At 57.7% G+C, this 20,337-nt stretch overlaps 1 protein-coding gene across 4 annotated transcripts in view; it reads left to right on the top strand.

Annotated features, from left to right (window-relative positions):
• Positions 1–12,743: 12,743 nt before the first annotated feature.
• Positions 12,744–20,337, top strand: part of Slc12a3 (solute carrier family 12 member 3) — a 32,530-nt gene continuing 24,936 nt past the window's right edge. For 2 of the 4 annotated variants that reach the window (XM_047529495.1, XM_047529496.1), the window contains exons 1-6: positions 13,811–14,140; positions 14,825–14,920; positions 15,140–15,279; positions 15,596–15,706; positions 16,669–16,780; positions 16,981–17,111. In XM_047529495.1, the coding sequence (XP_047385451.1) occupies positions 13,957–14,140; positions 14,825–14,920; positions 15,140–15,279; positions 15,596–15,706; positions 16,669–16,780; positions 16,981–17,111 (774 nt within the window). In that variant the 5' untranslated portion in view covers positions 13,811–13,956. Of the gene's footprint in view, positions 12,847–13,810; positions 14,141–14,824; positions 14,921–15,139; positions 15,280–15,595; positions 15,707–16,668; positions 16,781–16,980; positions 17,112–20,337 lie in introns of those variants that run through there. The other 2 variants (XM_047529497.1, XM_047529498.1) reach the window with 2 other exon arrangements.

Raw genomic sequence — 20,337 nt, 5'->3', positions numbered from 1 at the left:
TGGCACACAGGTAGCTGAATTCCAAGTAGATGGCAAGGCAGTTCTCATTGTCTCTGTGCTGGGTTTACCGTGGCTTCTGGCTTTGCCTCCGCTGGCATTCGCAGCCTGGAGGTTTGGCACCTGGCTCAGGCTGCGAGGAGCTCTCCAGCGAAATTGGATCACCCTGATTCGCCTGCGCTTCTGTGGGCTGCGGAAATGACAGTGAGCTATGAAGACTGAAGAGGGCAGGAACTGGAATTCCGCTTGGAAGAGCCAGGCAGGCAGGCTGGATGGGATAATTGTGGGCCCCGCTTAACCTCGGCTGCTGTCATCCGCTGGGTGCTTTTCCACCGGGGATTTCAAATGCCATGCCTCCTGTAGAGGGAAGAGGCAAGGTATGGCGTTCTTACTTGAGCGTTCCTTGTGTTAGAAAGGCAGCGGGAGAAGGATGTGTTTTATGAACTGACTGATCATTTTCCTTTCTTTTGTCTTTGCTTTTCTGACGCTGTCACTGTGTGGTTCTTTGGGAAGACAGGACGGGTGGAAGTCTGTGTTCTGTGTGTTCCTCCTGTGTGGTAACTTCTGTATTTACTTTGTTTAGGATGGTTCACTCCCACCTCTGGTTAGAGCCAGTAAATTTCTGGAATATTTCCCCAAAGCACCATGTTCTCCCTCTGTTCACTCTTTCAATGGAACAGAAAACTCTTTCCTGGGAATGTCCTTAGCTGAGGCACAGCCTGGGGGATTCCTCTGAGGCAGTGGAAGTGCCCCTTCCCAGCCTCTGGGGGCGAATGAGCCAGGCCTTCTCTACTCCACTCGGGGAAGGCTCCCAAGGCCTGCTTGGGCCCTGGTTCTGTGAAGTCCCAGGGCCTGTGTAGGACTCCGTCCAGCTCCAGAGTCACCCTCTCCCCTGTCCGCCTCAGGCCTCAGATCCTGTCTAGGGAAGACCAGGTGCCGACGGGAGGTGTTGCAGGTGAGGAAAGCGTGTTCATCATGGCTGGTAAGCCAGCATGTGGCCTCATTCTGGGGCTAGGAGCAGTTAGAATCTGTGACCCTCTATTTTGGACCCTCAGTGGAAAGCATTTTAAATGGGGGTCGAGAGCCACTTATTGGCCTTAGGGGAGGGGAGGCAGGAGTGGGGATCCTGTTTAGTTGGATGGTGAAAGAGGCTTGGGCCTGACCATGGGACAGGTGTCTCCTGTTCCCTTGGACATTATCTGCCTGTGTTTTGGGCCAGGAAGGGCATTTTTAGAACCTGGGGCATGGAATTCCGCTTGGGGATATGCAAATGGCTGGGGAGGTGGGTCGTTCTCTCCTGGGGAAGCCCAGTGAGAAGCCCTGAAGTGACACAGCATCAGCTGCCCGGCGGTTGTGTGCACAGTGTTCAGCACATTCCTTTTGCATGGGGGTCCTCAGCTAGGATGGAGCCCCTGGGGTCTACATAGAGGTGGGCAGGCAGATGAAGAGGGGCTTCTGGGGCTAAGGGTGCTTGTTCATCAGGTTTCTTACTGCTGCAAGCTTTTCAGTCGGCTGAGAGTTCTTTCTAAGTCACGCAGTATGGAAATGCCACCCAGGGACAAGAGAGGACAAAGGGTCATTGGTCTCCCCAACATGAGTGACCCCTTTGCTCTCCTCTGGAAATAACCAGGAGTTTGCAGAAGCCCCCGAAAGCGAATAAGAAGACCCTTGGGAGCAGGAAGTTAGGCCCCAGAGCCCAGAGAGCATGTGCAGGCAGTGCTCATGGGAATGGCATTTCTGTGGGGAGCCTGACTGGAAAGTCTTTCCTTAGTTGCCCCAAATGGCTGCTTCCCAGACAGTGCCAGCCTGGTGGCATCACCCTCCCACTCAGGACAGGACTCTGGCATTGAGCTTTCATGCTGACCAGCTTGACAGATCAGCTGGCCGGTATTTTTAGGAAAATTTAAGTCAAACTAAAAAGGGTCCTTTGTTTCCTCAAAAGCAGATCTTGGGATGTGGCCCTCTGGTGGTGGCAGCAGTCATGAACATCAGAAAGCTCTGACTGCCCAGGAGTCCAGAGCCTGAAAACTGGCCTCTGAGAGTGAGGCGCTCAGCAATGCTGGGGCAGAGCTGGGGCCAGGGGCCCTGGGCAGCAGCCCAAGACGGGAGGCTCTGGAAGCACCAAGCCCCAGGCTGAACGGGCAGGTTCCAGCCGGGCGGCAGCCCCACCTGCTCCATAGCCACCGTGCCAGGAGGAGACGGCCCAGCTTCAGAGTTGATTAAAATCCCTTCCTCAGCCCTTGTTAATGGTGCCAGGGATGGCAAGTCATTTAATTCCTCTGAACCAGCTTGCCCCAGGGAAAGCAGGGACCCCGACTCCATTCCCTCAGGCGACAGGGAAGGTTAAGGTGCTTTGTGCAAATCACCTGGTACCTTCGCGCAGCAGACCTCGAGCAAAAGGTAATTTTGGCCATCCTGCTCCCTGCTTCATTCAGATGATCTCCAAGGCCATAAGTATGACCTCTGCCATTTGGCTTCTGCCTTGGGGACCCATTACCCCTGTCTCGGAGATGGCTTTTTTTGTGGAGAGATAAGATTACATAAAGCAGGTGAGCCAGAATTTTGCTCTTGGGTGACATTTATGTGTCAAATTCAACTCGCGGTGCTTGCTTGTTCAGCGAGTGCTAAGTGGAGAATATTAGAAGGCCTACCCTGTGCCACACATTGTTCCAGAACCTGGGGACACAGTGGTGACCTGAGCCGAGAGCCCTGCCCTCGGGGTGAGCACAGTAAGGGCCCCTTCCTATCTAATGGACTCTACCCCTGGCTGACTGGAGGGCCCGCTCACTCATCCCCTCAGCACCCACCAGGGCCTGGGGTGGGAGACATGGTGATTTCCGAGACTGAGCTGAAGTCCCTGCTTTCTGAGGCCAGCTGCGTAGAGGGGAGGGGATAAGCACGTGCACACAGGCACAGTACAGGAAAACAGGAAGCCTGAAGAAATGCCACAAGGAAGGGACGTGCAAAGAGGAAAACGGATGGCAGGATCCCCGGAGGCTGGGGATGAGGAGTTGTCTGCAGGTGATCAGGATTCAGACCTGCAGACAAGGGACGGCATCGGGAGGGCGCAGCGAGCCCCAGGTCCCTTGTCGGCCTGGCCCCCTGCTTCTTATGCCCAGCCCTGTGGCACAGCGGTTAACCTCTCCTCTGACCTTGAAGCAGGACAGACAGCAGGACTCAGGTGAGTTGAGGGCCTGCCGGTGGTTGCAGCCCTCGTGTTGAGCCCGTCCCGGGAGGCTGGCTAGGGCATCTGCCTAGCTCAGGAGGTGAGTATGTGGGGTCAGGGAGCACCTGAGGAGAGATGGGTGAGGGGTGTCTGTGAAAATGAGCCCTCACGAGGCTGCCCGTTGCTCTGGGCAGAGAATCCACCACAAAGGCTAGTGGCCTGCTTATGTACTCACATATCTAACCAGGAGAAAAGAGCTCTTTAAAAGCCTTTACAACACGAAAGATTTGGGGAGGCAGGGAGGATTGAACCCAGAAGCACTTAACCACTGAGCCACATCCCAGCCCTTTTTAATTTTTTAATTTGGAAGAGGTCTTGCTTAGTTACTTAGGGCCTTACTAAGTTGCTGAGGCTGTTATGTTAAGTTGTGATCCTCTTGCCTCAGCTTCTCATGTGCTGGGATTGCAGGTGTGCACCCCTGTGCCTGATCAGATTTTTTTGTTTTTTAAATCAAATCACTATTCCTGGGATGAAGGTATAGCTCAGAGGTAAAGCACTTGCCTAATGTGTGTGTGAAGCCCTGGGTTCAATCCCCAGCACTGCAAAAAGAAAGAGAAAGAAAGAAAATGAGCATTTCCTTTATCCAGAGGAATAATTCTGGTCCACACACCTCCTTTCATTTGGCTTAAAGCTCTAGCTCTGCAGTTATCAAACCAGGTGCCATCTTGGCACCACCTGGGAGCTCTGAGAACTCCTGAGAGAAATTCTCATGCCCTGCCAGAGTCAGGAACCCCTGTTGACACGGGAAGTAGGAAGTGATGAGTAGGCCTGCTTGGAAAGCCTGTCCCCCCTCACCCCGCAACACACAGGTGCTCATAGGTGTCAGAGATGCCATGGGTTGGTGTCCAATGTAGAGTGTCATTGTGCCTGTGGGGGTTAAGGGCACGTTCTCAAGAAACCACAAGGAAATGAGCACATGGCAGCTTGGGACGAATCCCTGCACCTGAATTAAAGGTGCGCTTTCCTGGAGCCTGCCTGTCTGCAGCCTCCCGTGTCCACATCAGCAGGCACGTGCTTTGGGGCTTGTCCAGCCTGTCAGTGCAGCGCTGCTGTGAACTGAGAGCTCCCCGGGGCAAGCGCCTACTTCTGCTCCGTGCGCACCTTCTCACGCTTGCCGCAGGACTGGCACCCAGCCAGAGCCCGAGGCCCCGAGGCCCCTCTGGAGCAGAGACCCCTCCCTCCCCACTGCGGCGTACGCGCAGCTCCAGCACCAGTAACTTCTCGGGTGCTGGGCAACCACTGGCGATGATCCTGGGGACCCTGAGGAGGTGAGCAGCAGCTTTCAAGTGTTGGTCGAGGGGTGACTTCTCTGCTTTTACCTATAGCTCCTTGTCAAAGCCTGGGCTCTGATGACTGCGGAGAACCAGAGCCAGCCCCTTTGGGTCCCTACTTTCTGATCCTGAGCAGCTCTTGCCCCGACTCTTCCCCATGTCCCGCTTTAAAAGAATTAAAAATAATAATAAATCTTAGCAGCTGCCCTTCCCAGAAAGGATCATCTTAAACTAGCCAACCCAGTCAGGGATGAGCTGACTTCCTCCCGCCTTTCATTGCCCACCCCTATTTGTTTAAAATTTGCCTTTGCAGAGCGCTCCTGCTGTCCTCCAAAATGCTTCTCTCGTGGTGATCACAGCCCGTTGCCTGGTGGGCTGCTCCCCATTTGCTGGGCACTGAAACTGAAGCACACAGGTCACAGAGTAGGTGGTGCAGAGCCAGGCCAGGCTTCTTCATTTTCTTCCCATCCTTCTGTGTGTCCAGGGTGAGGCCCAGCTTAGAGGACGGGAGGAGGGTGGTTCTGAGCTTTTAAAAGCAGCTCTGAGACTCTAGGCCTCAGTCCCCACTGTAGGAGCAGGACATAGCCTCCTAGTTTCTAAGAGTCTATTAGAAGAGTGTTCTGGAGAGAAATGCCCCTGTGGAATTCGACATTGGGCAGAACACCATGTATGCTGTATTATGTTCAAGAAAAAAAGTTTCCCATAAGGTCAAGAAAAACCAAAGGCATATTTTTAAAGGGAAGACTAGGGGAGGGGAGATGATGTACTTGACTTCTTGGTCTCTTGGGAAGCACATTGTCTTCCCAAGAGAAGTCATCAGGGTGCAGTAACATGGATTCATATCTGTTATTACAGGACTGAATTTTTATTAAAATGACCATTTCAGTTTGTATTGATGCAGCAGGACTGAGCTTAGACCACCCCTGTATTGGAAATACTGATTAAGCCCAAATAGAGGTATAAAAGGTTGATGGAGATTTGTTTTCTTTATGAGAAGAAAAAGAAAAAAAATTAACTATCACTCATTCACATCAGATAGTGACTACTGATCATGATTTCACTTTTTGCCTTGGCCACCAGGAAGCTTCAGGTTAACACTGGGCTCTGTCCCTCTTAAATAATTTTCTTTTTTTGTTTCATTGTAACTGTATTTCAAACATCTTCCTTCTCCCTTGCCCTAGCTAGAGGAAGTCACCCTTTTCTGAACGTGTGTAACATTCTATACAGGGATTATTAGCCTGGGGTAATGGCTACTGTTGGCTTTGCCTTCTCTAGCAAACTTAAAACCAAAGGACAGAGATCATACCTTGTTTTTCTGCATGCTCCAAAATAGCCACGTTGTGTCTAATACATTAGTAATACCTATAATGACTTCTGGGATGAACATTGACTCAACAGGGTATTTTTTTTCCCTTAAGTCTATCAATGAAGAAAATGGAGCCAGGAGTTCTTCCTTTAACGATGAAACTGTCTCAACTTATGCGTGTCTTCCTTTAGCTCTCCATAGGTACTTACTGTAGCCCTCTTAGGCACAGCCATGCGCTCTGTGAGGCTCAGGAGAAGCCCCAGTGCTGGGGCAGCCCAGCTCTGGCTTCCAGGCCCAGCGCCTGGTACCTCCACTGCTGCTCTGCTCCTCCGCGCCCTGTAGGTTTTGTGTCTGTCCCTCTTCCTGTAATCACCAAGTCTGTGAGCCCCTCGTGGGCAGACACCCCTTCCCACAGTGGCCCTGGCGCCACTCTGACCAGGAGCAGCCACTGGTTGGGATGATTTTGCATGGTCTTGTCACTGTCAAAACCCGAGGAGCCACGCCCCGGAGGAGGACGCGGCGGAGCTCTGGTATTGTTGCTGCAGCTGGTGTTGTGAATCAGGCCGACGAGCAGCGCATCCTCTTACCCGGCTATTTCACGACACCAGGGTTGCATCATACCTATCCTCTCCAGGCGAGCCTCGTGGGACCCGGTCGCACGCAAGGACACAGGACGGGCGGGGCAGGGTGCTTGTGTGCACAGTGCACCGCTCTTGCCCACTGGCCTTAGCCCAGCTGCTCTCAGAATCAGCGGGGGCTTTAGGAACACCGTGCCTGCCCCTCGCCCTCCACTAGGTGCACAGGATCTCCAGGGTGGGGTCCCAAGTTCCTGCCTGATGAGCCTCTGCCTGCCTCCCTCCAGGGCCCGTTTACCAGGCCACTGCTGCCCCCACCTGCTTTCCAGAAGCAGGTGGGGCCTGGTACCCCAGGGCGGAAGCCGAGCCCTTTACCCTGACAGCCAAGGCCCTTCCCGGCTGGGAACACTACCCCCATTTTCCTCCCGTTCTCTGCTCCCCACAAGCCCCAGACCCACTGGACTCCGTGAGCTGGTTCTGACCCTTCCTCCAGAATACACCTCGCCATCCTGCCCGTTGGCCGCCACCTGGCCCCCACCACAGCACCCCTGAGCAGCCCCTAACTGGTCTCCCTCGGTTCGTGGCTTCATTCCACAGCTGAAAAATAGAAATCTGGCCGTGGCTCACCAGTGTGGAACTCCTCACCCCCGCCCACAGGCCTCTGTCCCCTCTTCTGAGTCTGAACCCCATCTCCTGGGTCCCTGCTCCGGGCACAGGGGCCATGTCGCTCTCCCTGAAGTCCAACTCACACTCCAGTCCTAAGCCCTGTGACACCTGCCGTGCTTGGGTGGCCTCCTCACGGTTGGAGCTCAGCTCTCGCGCTCCATCCTCAGAGGGGCCTGATGCTCCGCCTAAGAAACGCTTTGTCTTAACAGCAGTTATCACTGAATGTTCTATACCGGGCGTCTGTCTGTTGTCTCTTCCATACTAGAGTGTGAGCTCCCAGCGGGCAGGCTCTGTCTTGTTCCCTGTGGTGCCTCCTTTGCCTAGCATGGGGCGTGGTATGCAGTAGGTATTCAATAAATGTGGCAGAATGAAGAAACGACCAGACCCCTTTCAGCCTCGTGTCCCACCATTTCTTCCCTCTTCCCCACGGCACTGGGCGCCCAGTCCCACCCTTTCCCTGCAGGACCACACCCAGCCCCAGCCTCCTCCCTCCTCGTGTCCCCCTGGCTTCCCTTCTCCTCCTTGGCAGCTTCCCTCTGCTGACCAATTGCATGGTCTCCTTGCTGGTCTGACCCAGGCTAGGCAGTAAGAGCCAGGGCCTGGTATACAGAAGGGGCGTGATAAATGCTGCGGTGCCTTTGTGGCTGCAAAGACAGGAGGCCAGGGTTGGGAGGCTGCAGCAGGTCCTGTGCTCACCCCACGCCTGCCTCTGGCTGTTCACTTCTAGGTGGTTTCCTGATCACTGGGTCTTTCGGGTCCCTGGTTGCCCTGTTCTCCTTTTGAGAGACAAGGGGTCCCATGTCACTCAGCCAGGGGAAGGATGCTGGTGGGCGGGAGACGCCTGGTACTGGGCACAGGTGTCACTTCTGGTTTGCTGCTGCAGAAGCTCACTCAGATCAGGTGATTTGCTCAAAGTCACCCAGAAACCAGCAGAACTGAGACTCCCTGAGGCCAGATCCCAGGGATTTGCTCAGAATTTGAGGAATTTCAGATCCCGAGGCCTCCAGGACCCACCTAGCCTGTAGGGGCTCCTGGAAGCCGAATCCTGCAAGGCTGGCACTGTGTGTGACCCAGCACCGTGCCCCCAGCCCCACTCCATCAAGAAGTGCGGCTTTGTGAGCAATTCTCATATCCGTTAAATTCTATTCAAACATAAGAATCCCCTTCTTAAGCTGGGCACTTTGGTGAAGCCTGTAATCCCAGTAGCTCCAGAGGCAGGAGGATTGCCGTTCAAAACCAGCCTCAGCAACTTAGTGAGGCTCTAAGCAACTTAGACCCTGTCTCAAAATAAAAATAAAGAATGGGCTGGGATGGGACTCAGTGGTTAAGCGGCTGTGGTACCAAAGAGAGAGAGAAGGAGAGGAAAAAGAGAATGCCCTTCCTCGGGGGTCCTTATGATCCGGACAAGGTGAGGTGTCAGACAGTTCCTTTAGACTTTTCTATTGATAAGCCCCTTGAGGGTTCCTGCTTAAACCCCACCCCACCCAGGAAGATGCAGAGGGTCAGGAAAAGAGTCTCCCAGTGGCGCACGCCCCCCTCCAGGGCTGAGATTCCACACCGAGGTCTCTCCAAGGGAGGAGGAAGTGACTTGCCCAAGTCACTTCAGCAAGGTCACCCAGCAACTTCGTGGTCCCTTCCTCTGCCCATACCCCAGTGCTGCTGGAAACCAGCCTGGCCATATCCTGTCATGAGATCTTAATCAGGAATTTTCCACAGCTCCCAGGGACAGGCGTGTGGGAATGGTGTAGGGGGATGCTGGGCGGCTGTGATTTTTGCCAGTCAACTGGCAGTTTAAGAGCCACAGGGTGATAAGATCTGCATGCCCACACGTCCTGCGCCCCATGGGAGGGAAGGAGCAGGCGGGGCACCCACAAGTCCTCTCCCCCCACAGACCAGGGCGGAGCCTGCCGAGAAGGTGCAAGATTGACCCAGTCTGGGGTCCTTGGCCCGGAGTCCTTGCTTTCCAGCCTTTAGCCTGTCAGCCCCTGGCATGGGGTTGGGGACACAGTCCTGAAGAGGGAGGGACTGGAAGTCCAGGGAAAGAGAAGCTGAGCCTAGGTGTTACAAAGAACCAAGAAGATTGGTCACAAACATTAACAAGTGGTAAACGAAATTTGCAATAAGGCACTCGGCGCTCACACCATGTTAGTGTCACAAGTTCTGGTTTTCCGTAGTTCATCTCGGAAGGTCCAACTCAAAGCAGGATCCTGGGGCCGGGGACCCGCCTTGGGGCCATTCCTCAGCCTTGGTTTCCAGGCAGCTGCTCTTCACCTCCTTGGTTCTGATCCCCTCACTGTGCATTCAACAAGCGTTTATGGAGCTAGTCGCTGGGGTTGCCACCAATCTAAAAGGCCAAATCCCTGCCTTTGTGGACTTCCTTCGGCTGAGCTGGATGGAAACTCGCTAGAAAATGCACTGAGGTGTGCGCACATACATATTTGGCTGTGATTATCACAATCAGCATTGCAATTGCTGGCTGCCATTCACTGGCCCCTTCTGTGGACTTTCCACTACCTCTTTAAATCCTGGAACCCCTGGGAAATGAGCCTGTTGTCCCCATTTTACAGATGAGGAAACGGAGAGCCACAGGGGCATGGAGGTGCATGGTGGTTGCTGGCGAAGCCAGGACTGGCACATGTCCAGTCATCTGTGGGCCTGCTGCGTCCTCATCTTGCAGAGTGGCCCCCTGACATAGTGACTCTGACACAGTCTGAGCACGTCCACCTGCCCTTCTGCCTGCCCCACAGCCAGGCGCACCTGTCCTGCGCCTCTCAGGCCCGCGGCAGCCCGAGCCAGCCGGGCCTCTCTAAGTTCTAGTCGATTTGTGGAGGTCATGGGGCTCGGGTCCCTGGGAGCAGGGCTAGTGAGGAAGGAAGGCATGTCCCTCCATCTTCCCTGGAGAATGAGTGGACGTGAGCCGAGCAGAGCTCAGGTGACAGAGCGGGCAGTGGCCTTCTGGCCTCCACTTGGCTCCTGTCTCTGGGAGGATCGGCTTGTCCTCGGGTCAGGGCCCCTCTCTGGCTGTCCCCACCCTGACCCTCCTCTAGGGGCTTCTCTCATTGCTGCGCTGGCTGCACAGCTGGGCTGGGCTGTGTCCATGTCCAGGTCCCGTGCTAACTCCACCGCCCTGTGAGCTAGGACAGCGCCCTGTCCGTGTCCCAGGCCCCACCTCATGAGTGGTCAGGAAGGGGTCGCTGGGGAGGTGAAGGAAGATCAATGGTTTCCTTGGGAGCAGCGAGGCCCCCACCCTCAGAAGCAGGCTGAGACCGGTGTGTGTTCAGGGCCTCCACGGGGGGCGGCTTGGGGTCGATCCAGCACCTGTGGGCAGAAGGAAGGAGGTAGCACCGGGCAGAGGGAGAAGCGGACTGCGGTGTAGATGCCTCAGCTGACCTGGGGAAGCTGGATCTGGCCCTCCAGCCCAGGGCAGGGCACCAGGCCTTTCTGCCCTGCATCCGTCAGTCACTGGATGCCCTCCTCTTGGGGGAAAGTTGGCCATGGGTGGGGCCATGCAGTGGGGGTGACAGTCTCCCCACGAAGGAGAAATAGGTCCTTCATTTCTGGGGACGCACCACGCATCCGCCCTTCTCATCTCTCAAACCCTGATCACCTCTTTCAACCCCTGCAGCTCAGTTCAACCGCTGTCCCTCTGCACTGGGCCCCAGGTGACCTGGGTGACCAGGACTTGCTTCCATTGCCAATGTGCCAATGTGGCCTCAGGGGACTGGCAAACCGGACCCCACCTGGCGCAGCAGCCAGGCAGCACCTGGGAGCTGGGGAGGGCCGGGGAGGCTGGGGAGGGGTGGAGGTTCCCTGGGCTCCACCCCTGGCCCTGCAGGTGGCGGGGGAGGTGGCTTCTCTGCTCTGGGAGCCCTCAGGGCACATCTGTCCACTGGTGGCCACAGGCCTTGGGGCCGCTTGCACATAATGGCGTCTAGAAGCTGAGCTGTCTGTGGAAGGACCGTGGAGGCTGGCAGCCGGCTGTTGGAGCGGGGAGGCTCCCATCTTACATACACATCCATCTTCAATACACCGCGCATCCATTAAAGTATAATAAATCTGAACAATACCCTTCCCCAGTGAGAGGCTCCAGCCTGCACTGGACGGGCTCCTCAGACCCCGGCCACCTCTGGTCCCTCCCTCACAGGGTCCTCTCTGGTGACTGCTTGCTCCTTCCTCGGGTCCTGGCTGGGGATCTCCCTGGACCCCAGACTCAAAAGAGCTGTTCCAGGACTCAGCGGGCGTCTGGGGGTTGCCCAGCCCTGCGGTCTGAGGCGGGCCCTGCGTCGGAGATGGAATGGGGGCAGGACGGCAGGGCGCGGGCCCCACCTCCCACCCTGTCTGGGGACCCTGCTGGCCAGCTGAGGGCGGTTTGGGCCGACCTCCCTGCCTTCCCCCTGGGGCAGGCCCAGCCTATAAAGCCACCCCGCGTGTCCTGGCCGACCCTGGACCCCTCTCGAAAGACCCAAAGCCACAATGGCAGAGCTGCCCACCACGGAGTCGCCCGGGAACCCTGCTCTGTGCAGAGGGCGCTTCACCATCAGCACACTACTGGGGGGCGACGAGCCCCTGCCACCAGCAGCCTATGACAGTAGCCACCCCAGCCACCTGACCCATGGCAGCACCTTCCACATGCGCACCTTTGGCTACAACACCATGGACGTGGTCCCTGCCTATGAGCACTACGCTAACAGCGCCCTGCCCGGGGAGCCCCGGAAGGCCCGGCCCACGCTGGCCGACCTGCACTCCTTCCTCAAGGTAAGGTCCACCTCTCAGAAGATGGGACACTTCCCTGCTGTGTGACCTCAACCCAGTTACCTAACATCTCTGAGCCTCAGTTCTGTCACCTGTGCTGTGGGGATGGACAAGTGTCTTCCTCAAAGTCCAAGAGTCCCAAAGGAACTAGTGGAAGAGAGGGGGAGCCGAGAAGCTCTGGGTGCCTGTTGTGACCCTTGTCCAGTCACTGGCTACCTGAAGGAAGGGCAGGCTGCCCAAGAGGAAAGGCGCCTCCAGTCAGTGCACACTCCTGGAGAGGCAGGAGAGGACTTGCTGGCTGTGCAGCCTCGGAGGTGGGACAGAGAAGGGTGAGTGCTGGGCGCTGGGCTGTCACAGCCCGGTGTGTCCTCACTTTCCCCACCTGACAACTGGGCAGAATCCTCCTTGGTTCTGGGCCGAGACTTGCTGAACATACAGGACCCTTCTGTCCCCGGAGCAAACCTCCGCCCTGGCCCCCCGGGCAGGGGCCCCGGTTGTTCCAGACAGGCTGCTGAGTGAGGGGTCGGGAAGAAAGGCCCGAGAAGAGCTGTCAGTGGGGACACAGTTGGGGGGCCTACCATCCCTGGGCAGAGGCCCAGGCTGCCAGGGAGCCACCGTGCAGCCTTGGACGCGCTGCTTCACCTGCTGGGGTGACAATAGCCCCGCCCACCCCTTCCCAGGCTGTGTGACAGCCGACTCAGCTCCAAGGCCACTGCTCTCCAGCAGAGAGGAGGTGCCGCACAGAGGAGCATCCAGAGCCACCAGCTCTGGTGGTGTCTCTTCCCATTGCGGAGTTTATAAAAGTCCCTTGAACAGCCTGCATCCCGTGAGCCTGCGCAGGGGGCAGCTGGCATGGGGGCGGCGGGGCAGCCCCTGCCATCTGACCTGTGGACTCTGGGCTCCCAGCAGGAAGGCAGCCACCTGCATGCCCTGGCCCTGGACAGCCGGCCCAGCCGTGAGATGACGGACGGGCTGGTGGAGGACGAGGCAGGCACCAGCAGTGACAAGAGCCCCGGGGAACCCGTGCGCTTTGGCTGGGTCAAGGGGGTGATGGTGAGTGGGGTACGGGTGACGGGGGCTCTGACTCTCAGGCCTCAGTGGCAGGGCAGGCCCAGGCCCAGCCTGGACCTCAGTCTCCCTATCTGACAGTGACCCAAACTTTCTCTGGTTGGGTTTTCCAACCTCCATGCATGTCCTAGGCTGAGACCCAGACCTAGCCCAGGTTTGTACTTGGCCACACTAGTCGTATGGCCTTGGACAGGTAACTTAACCGCCCTGCCTCAGTTTTCTCAGCTGTGAAATTAGTGTTACAAGAGTCAAAGCCTAGGAGAAAAAACTCTTTCCCCAAGACGCCACCAGAGGGCAGCACGGACACAGCTAATTTTGTTTGTTTTGGTTTTTCCACTCCCCTTTATGATTTGCAGAGAAAGGTTTGCTGCCCTTTACAGCACAAATAAATCTGCAGACATAAAATAATCAGGTGAACTCTGCTTTGTAAGACTACGGGTTCTCCAGAGGGGACCACGTGGGGTCTATAGGAGAAAGCTCTAGCCTGGCTCTGGGGGTCAGAGGCCCAGGTTCTTTTAACTCTGCCAATTGTCCAGTGGCTGTTGACTGTTTTGCCATCTAAACCCCAAGCCCTCCTCCGATCCCCAGAGTGTCATTCAGGGCCTGGATCTCCTTCCTGATCTGGGTTGGCCAGAGCCTGATGTGGTCCTATTTAGCATCTCAGAGCAGACGGAGTTGTGCAAACTGCATGTCCCTACCCACCCTGCCACTCGGTGGAAGCCAGGACCACACCAGGCCTCCCACCTGGAACTTCAACCTCGTGGGGCCTCTGACTTGGCTTTGAATTTCGAAACTGAGGTCACAGTGGCCTGAGCTTTGGTTTCTGTGTGAGCAGGACAGCCATTCAGTCGCATTTGCTGAGCTTGCCTGGAATGTCAGTCCTGGGCCAACAGCTGGCCGCTGGGGCCAAGGCCAGGCTGGCGGACACAGGCTCCCAGGCTGGGAACAGGGCAAGTGGCAATTGTGCTTGTAGCCCAGCTCAGGCCTCTGTGGCGGGGACCGGTGGGAGTGGACTGGAGGGGAGAGGAGAGGCGGCTCTCCCTCCTGCCCACTGAGCCTGCAGAATGGGGAAAGCACAGAAAGGACGCGGTGTCCATGCAGCCAAGCAGCCGGGAGCCATGCCATGACCGGGGACAGGGACTTGTGTGTTTGGCCTTGAGGCGTCTGCTCCCCGGGGGTGCCCTGACCTCACCCTCCTCTCAGATCCGCTGCATGCTCAACATCTGGGGTGTGATCCTCTACCTGCGGCTCCCCTGGATTACAGCGCAGGCGGGCATCGGTGAGTGTCCCTCGGGGAAGGGAGGGCGGGAGGAGTCCCTGGGAAACAGGCTGGAACTTGGGCTGCAGAGACCACAGGCCAGGCATGCTCCTCCCTGGCACAGCCTCTGACCCCCTCAGGGTCCAGCGTGAGGGTGGCATGGCTCAACAGACGTGCGGTCGGCAGTGCCAGGGCTCACCCTGTTTGCCCTCAGAAAGTCACTTAAGCCAATTTCTCCAGCAGGTGTGCAGATTAGGAGCTTGCCTTTGAAGACAGAGAAGCTAGTTTTGTACTATGCCCTGTGGCCTTGAGCAAGTTTCTTAACCTCTCTGAGCCTTGGTCTGCTCATTAGTAAGATGGAGCTGGTAACAGTGCCGGTGGCAGAGCCACGTGGGGTTTCTCTGAGGCAGGAAGAGCAGCACAGGGTTTGCGCCCAGAGGTGCTCATCAGGTGGCACCGATCACTTCATTTTCATCACGAAAGGGAGCTCCCTTCCCTCCTCTGCTTAGCAATCCCCACCGCGCGGACTCCCGAGCCCCCTGACTAGTTGGAACATGTCAGGAAGTAGAGACCCATTTTTCAGATGACGAAAGCAAGACTCAGAAGGGAAGTGACGGGGGTGGCACTGAGCAGTAGGCAGATTCAGGTCCCTCTGGGCTCCTCGCCTGGGAAACCCCCTGAGCCGGGCTCCCCTCCCCCGCACAGTGCTGACCTGGGTCATCATCCTGCTCTCGGTCATGGTGACCTCCATCACAGGCCTGTCCATCTCGGCCATCTCCACCAACGGCAAGGTCAAGTCAGGTGGGTCCCAGGCTCCACCCTGGCAATGGGTCTCTGAACTGGTCCCCACCTGCAGGACTCCCCAGGCTGCTCCTGGGGTTCCGGGGGGAACGGCCTGGGTCACCTCCGGCCCTGGGAGCCCCACGTCACCTCTCCTCAGCCTCTGCCTGCCCTGGCACCCCCACCACCACCCACCACTGACTCTTCCGGTTTCCTGGCTCCTGGCTCCGGCCCTGCCAGGTGGCACCTACTTCCTCATCTCCCGGAGTCTGGGCCCCGAGCTGGGGGGCTCCATCGGCCTCATCTTCGCCTTCGCCAACGCTGTGGGTGTGGCCATGCACACGGTGGGCTTCGCAGAGACCGTGCGCGACCTGCTGCAGGTGAGGTGGACCCTGCCGTCCCATCTGGGCCTGCCCTCCCTCCCCACCTCCCAGTCCACTCTTCAGGGACCAAGGCCGCAATCTGGCCACTGCGGGTGACAATGATGAGCCCATCAAACAAAGACCATCCCCACAAGTCCCCTCCTGGGGCAGCACTGCCTTTGGGGCCACATTGTCCAGCCTATGCAGAGCCACCACCTTGGGGCCTGTTGGCAGGGAAGGTGTTGGAGGTGGACTTATCAGAGTGCACCCCAAATAAAGTGGGGGAGTCTGGAGGAGTGGGGTGTTCAGAGGACGGCCTGGCTCCCTTCTGCAGGAGCACGGCACACCCATTGTGGACCCCATCAATGACATCCGCGTCATCGGGGTGGTCACTGTCACCGTGCTGCTGGCCATCTCCCTGGCTGGCATGGAGTGGGAGTCCAAGGTAGGGAAGATCCGGGGGAGAAGGGCAGGGAAAGGAGTGAGACCCAGGCCTTGGGTCTGGGCCCTGGTTCTGCCTCTTCTCACTTGTATTAGCTGGGCTTGAAGTTCTGCTGCTGTGACAAAGAGACCCGAGTAACACTGCCTTCCGCGAGAGAGACTCTGTTTCTCTCTCGTGCGGCAGTCCAGGTGGACGTGGTGCAGCGCCAGCGTGGAGGCTTCCACGGGGGTAGTTGGATGCCCAGACTCCTCCCATCTTGTAGCCTGTGTATCCCAAGGTTTGGTCTGTGTCCTCCTGGTCCATGTGGCTGCCCTCATGCTGCCCACAGTCCTGGAGAGGGGAGGGAAGAAGGGTGAGATGAGCGGGAGGAGCCCCTTCCCTTCCTCTGTGGCTCAAGCTGGGAGCTGCGCCTGTTGCTCCTGCGTGGCCAGAACCTGATCTCAGGCCATGCACAGCTGAGAGGGCAGCTGGGAAGTGTGGTCCTCGTTTGAGTCATGCGTCCAGCCATGAGTCAGAGGCTTGGTGCTGTGACGTGTAAGGAGGGCTGGGACCCAGCCCGCCACTGGGCCAGAAGGGGCCCACGGGTGAGCCCGCCCGGCCCCCGCCTGCGCTCTGTGGCCCTCTGAGCCGGCTCCGCTGGTCTCCGTGCTCTTCCGTGGCGCATGCTGGTCTGCCTCTTCACACGTCTGCTCAAGAGTCTCCTCGACATCACCTTCCCAGGCCACCTTGCTCAAGAAGCCCAACCCAGTCCCTCCACACCGCTGTCCCTGCTCTGAATTCATCCCACTGATCAGTCAAGACAAGAGGCCAGGGCCACCTGGCGGCCTGCTGTGATCCCAGCTCCTCCAGCAGAGCCACTGCACGAGGCTGTGAATGACCAGAGCGTCCACTGGGGCGGGCGCTGGGCACGCTCCGGGGGCTCCCTGGAGACGTGCGGCCGGCTCACCTGGGTCCTCGCTCCCCAGGCCCAGGTGTTGTTCTTCCTGGTCATCATGGTCTCCTTCGCCAACTACTTGGTGGGGACACTGATACCCCCATCAGAGGACAAGGCCTCCAAGGGCTTCTTCAGTTACCGGGGTATGTGAATTTTGGGGTCCCTGACCATATCTCTGGGGACAGGGACAGTTTGTCCATGGATCCGGCCCATTGAGGGGGCACCAGAGGCTGGGCTCCCTCCCTCCCACAGCCAGCAGCTGCCGGGGAACCCGCGGACTGCCGGCTGCTCCCAGCGAGGGGCCACAGCGTCCAGGCAGCCTGACGCAGGCCCGGTTTTCCAGGGGACATCTTCGTTCAGAACTTGGTGCCTGACTGGCGGGGTCCTGAGGGCAGCTTCTTCGGGATGTTCTCCATCTTCTTCCCCTCGGCCACCGGCATCCTGGCAGGGGCCAACATCTCTGGGGACCTCAGGGTGAGCGGAGCGTCGGGACTGCAGGGCTGGGAGGACAGTCTTGCTCTCTGTCCTACCAGGATCTGCTGCTGGGCGTGGAGCTGGGAGAGAGCCAGGGGAGGGGTCGGAGCTGACATCCAGTCCAGTCCCACCCAAATCCTTTCCGTTCCCTTCTCCTCTGAGGCCGTTGGTTGAGGCCATTGTGCCTGAGAGCAGTGGAGCCCCCGGTATGGGCTGGTCTCCCCGCTAGTTCCTGGGACCCTCGGCCTGAGGGAGGACGAGCCCAGCTGAGACTTCCCAAAACTCAGCCTCAACCCTGCACACCTGTGCTGGCCTGGCCTCCTGGATCTCCTCGACCACTGTGGTGCCCTTGTGGAGCCCCATTCCCTAATGCTGTCCCTACTCCGTGATGACCGTTGCTCTGCCCCAGGCTCCGCCACTGTTGGCCCCGCAGCCCTGGGAATCCCTGGCCTGTTTCTTGACCTCTCAAAGTGCTGTTCCTCTTTCAAACACCTCCTCCAACTTCCCTGGCAGGTCTTCCATGGGTCATGGTTCTCCTAGGTAACCAAGTCCACCCATCTCTATGTCTCCGTTCCCAGTTTTCAGTCTGACCCAAGCCAGGTGCTCCATACCTGTTTGTTGATTGAATAATGGTGAAAAGTACTGTTGGAGGAAGTTTGAAGCTGTGCTATAGGGGAGAAGGACAGAGGGATGTTGGCAGAGGCTCCATCAAAACGTCTGGGTGGAGGTGGGGCTGGAGCGGGACTTTGAAGGCTGAGAAGCCGGGGTCTTTGCCAGTAGGAAATCCAAGGAGATGGCGTGCAAGAGGGGGTGATGGTGTGGAGGCTAGCGCCATGCTGGAAATCAGCTCACCCTCCCTGCCATCTCCAGCCCCCCTAAAGGTGTTCTTTTTTTGTGTGGCGGGGTGGGTACCAGGGATTGAACTCAGGGCACTCGACCACTGAGCCACATCCCCAGCCCTATTTTGTATTTTATTTAGAGACAGGGTCTCACTGAGTTGCTTAGCTGGTTTTTGCTGAGGCTGGCTTTGCTAGCCATCCTCCTGCCTCAGCCTCCAGAGCTGCTGGGATTACAGGCGTGCGCCACCGAGCCTGGCCCAAAGGCATTCTTAAGTGAATTAAGAACTGTGCATTGGAGACAATCCTCAAGTCAGCCTGGCTCTAACTGGCTACGCCCTGGGCATGTACCACAGGGCACAGATGTGGGACTGTTGGTCCAGTTCCTCTCCTTTCCTGGCAGAGCACCAGCGAGGCTGGTCCGCCTGCTCTGAGCTCCCTGCAGAGGTCCTGCGCGTACTCAGACAGCCCGGGTCCCCTCAGAGCCCCAGGATAGATGGTTGCCTGGGAATTTACCTAGATGCTCCATCAAGCTGCAGGCACCAGGGCCAAGCAGCTGCCTCTGAGCTGGCGAGGAGGGCACCTTCCGGCTGTCCCAAGTATCACCAAGCCTGAAAGGGGCCTCTGGCTCCTGGTTCTGCTCATTCTGTGGGACGGTGAGTTCAGTGATTCCCATTTATGGAACCTCACTGTGAGACTTTGGGCAAGTCTCCCTACAAGCTCTCTGGGTTCCGGCTTCCGCAGATGTACAACGGGGGAGGGCAGGGTGAGGATTCAAAGAACTCACTCCCGCGAGGGGCTTAGAACAGGGCCTGTCCTGAGGACGTGCTGAGAGCTAGCTGCAAGCACCGTCAAGCCCAGCTCAGAGAGGCACAGCGGCTGGCCCAGGCCACACAGCACAGCCACCCAAGTGCAGGTCTGTAGAACAGAGGCCACAATCATCATCAATATGTCACTTGACAGACACTAGTGTGGCTCCAAGACCTGTCCATGTGTAGGATGCTGCGCCCGCTCCCAGGATCTCCATGCAGGGGGACTTGCTGAGTCAGGTTGTTTTCTTGCTTCATAGATGGGGAAACTGAGGCTTCGAGATGTGGAGGGGTCTCTCCCAGGCACACGGCTAGGACGAGTGGGCTGGGTTGTGGACCCACCTCTGCCTGACCGCTGAGCCAGCTCCCGAGATCTCAAACCAAGATGTGGGGGTCAGGTTGGGGTTTGAGAATACAAAAACGTCTCCTCTCATGGTTCAGGAGTCTAGAAACTGAAAATCAAGGTAACGACGGGGCCACGCTCTGTCTGAAGGTCCCAGGGCCCTGCCTGTCCTCACCCCAGCTCTGGTGGCCCCTGACAATGGCACTCTTGACCTGGAGTTCCTCGCTCTAGGCTCTGCATCATTCCAGTTACGTGCCCTTCTTTCCTCTGTGTCTCCGGGTCCTTTCCTCTTCTTATCATGACGCCAGGTGTTGCATTGCAGGCCTGCGGTAATTCAGCATGACTTTGTCCCACTAATCTCATCTGCAAGGGGCTCGTTTCCAAATAAGGTCATATTCAGAGGTCCCGGGTGGATGTGAATTTGATTGCACAAGAGGTGGCATGGGAGGCTGGCCTGGCCTAGCTTTGGGGCCAGGGACTCCCTATGCATGACCCGGTCAAGCCATCCAGAGACCTGAGTGGGACCAGGGCAGAGACTCCAGATTAGAGGCCCAGCAGACCTGGGGGCCCCTGAGGATCCAGCCTTCCTCTGCTCTGGGCCTCTGCTCCCTTTGCCCTGGCCTGCCACATCCTTCCTCCTCAGTGTGGTTTGTCTCTAGGCTCTGGTTGCCCCTGTTGACAGGGTAAGCTGGGGACGTCCAAAGTGGACTTCTCACAGCAGACCTGACCCCTGCGCCCAACCCGGGTCTGCGTCTGGAGGGCGGAGCTGGTTCTGAAGTTACCGTAAAAGCCCAGCCTGTTGCGGTCCCGGTCCGTCGGCAGATCCCGAGGCTGTGGACCCCAGTGGGGTCAGGATGAAGGCTCTGTGAGCTGGGTCCCCTCCCAACCCTGCCCTCAGTTTCCCCAGGAGCCGGGGCAGGTGCAGGCCGCGTCTCAGGGAGTCGTGTTTGAGAACGCGCCTGAAGCGTGGACGGAGACGTGCGTGTGGATTCCTGGTCGTTGTTAGGAGAGCCCGACAGGAGGAGGGGGTTGGGGGCTTGTCTTCCACTCGCGTTCACTGTGGTGGAACCAGACAGATCAGTCACGCACCATGACGTCACGGGGCGGCAGCAGGCGGTGAGCTGGGCTGGGTCAGGAGCCTGGTGTGGGTCACTCACTTTCCCAGGCCGTGGGTGCACAGTGCCAGCACACCTACAGACGAGGCCAGACGTGGAACAACAGCCACTGCCCGGTCGGTC

This window comes from Sciurus carolinensis, chromosome 16, assembly GCF_902686445.1.
Source record: "Sciurus carolinensis chromosome 16, mSciCar1.2, whole genome shotgun sequence".
Classification (NCBI taxonomy): domain Eukaryota; kingdom Metazoa; phylum Chordata; class Mammalia; order Rodentia; family Sciuridae; genus Sciurus; species Sciurus carolinensis.
The sequence above is the reverse complement of the archived record's forward strand: the minus strand, read 5'-3'. Positions and strand labels throughout refer to the sequence as shown.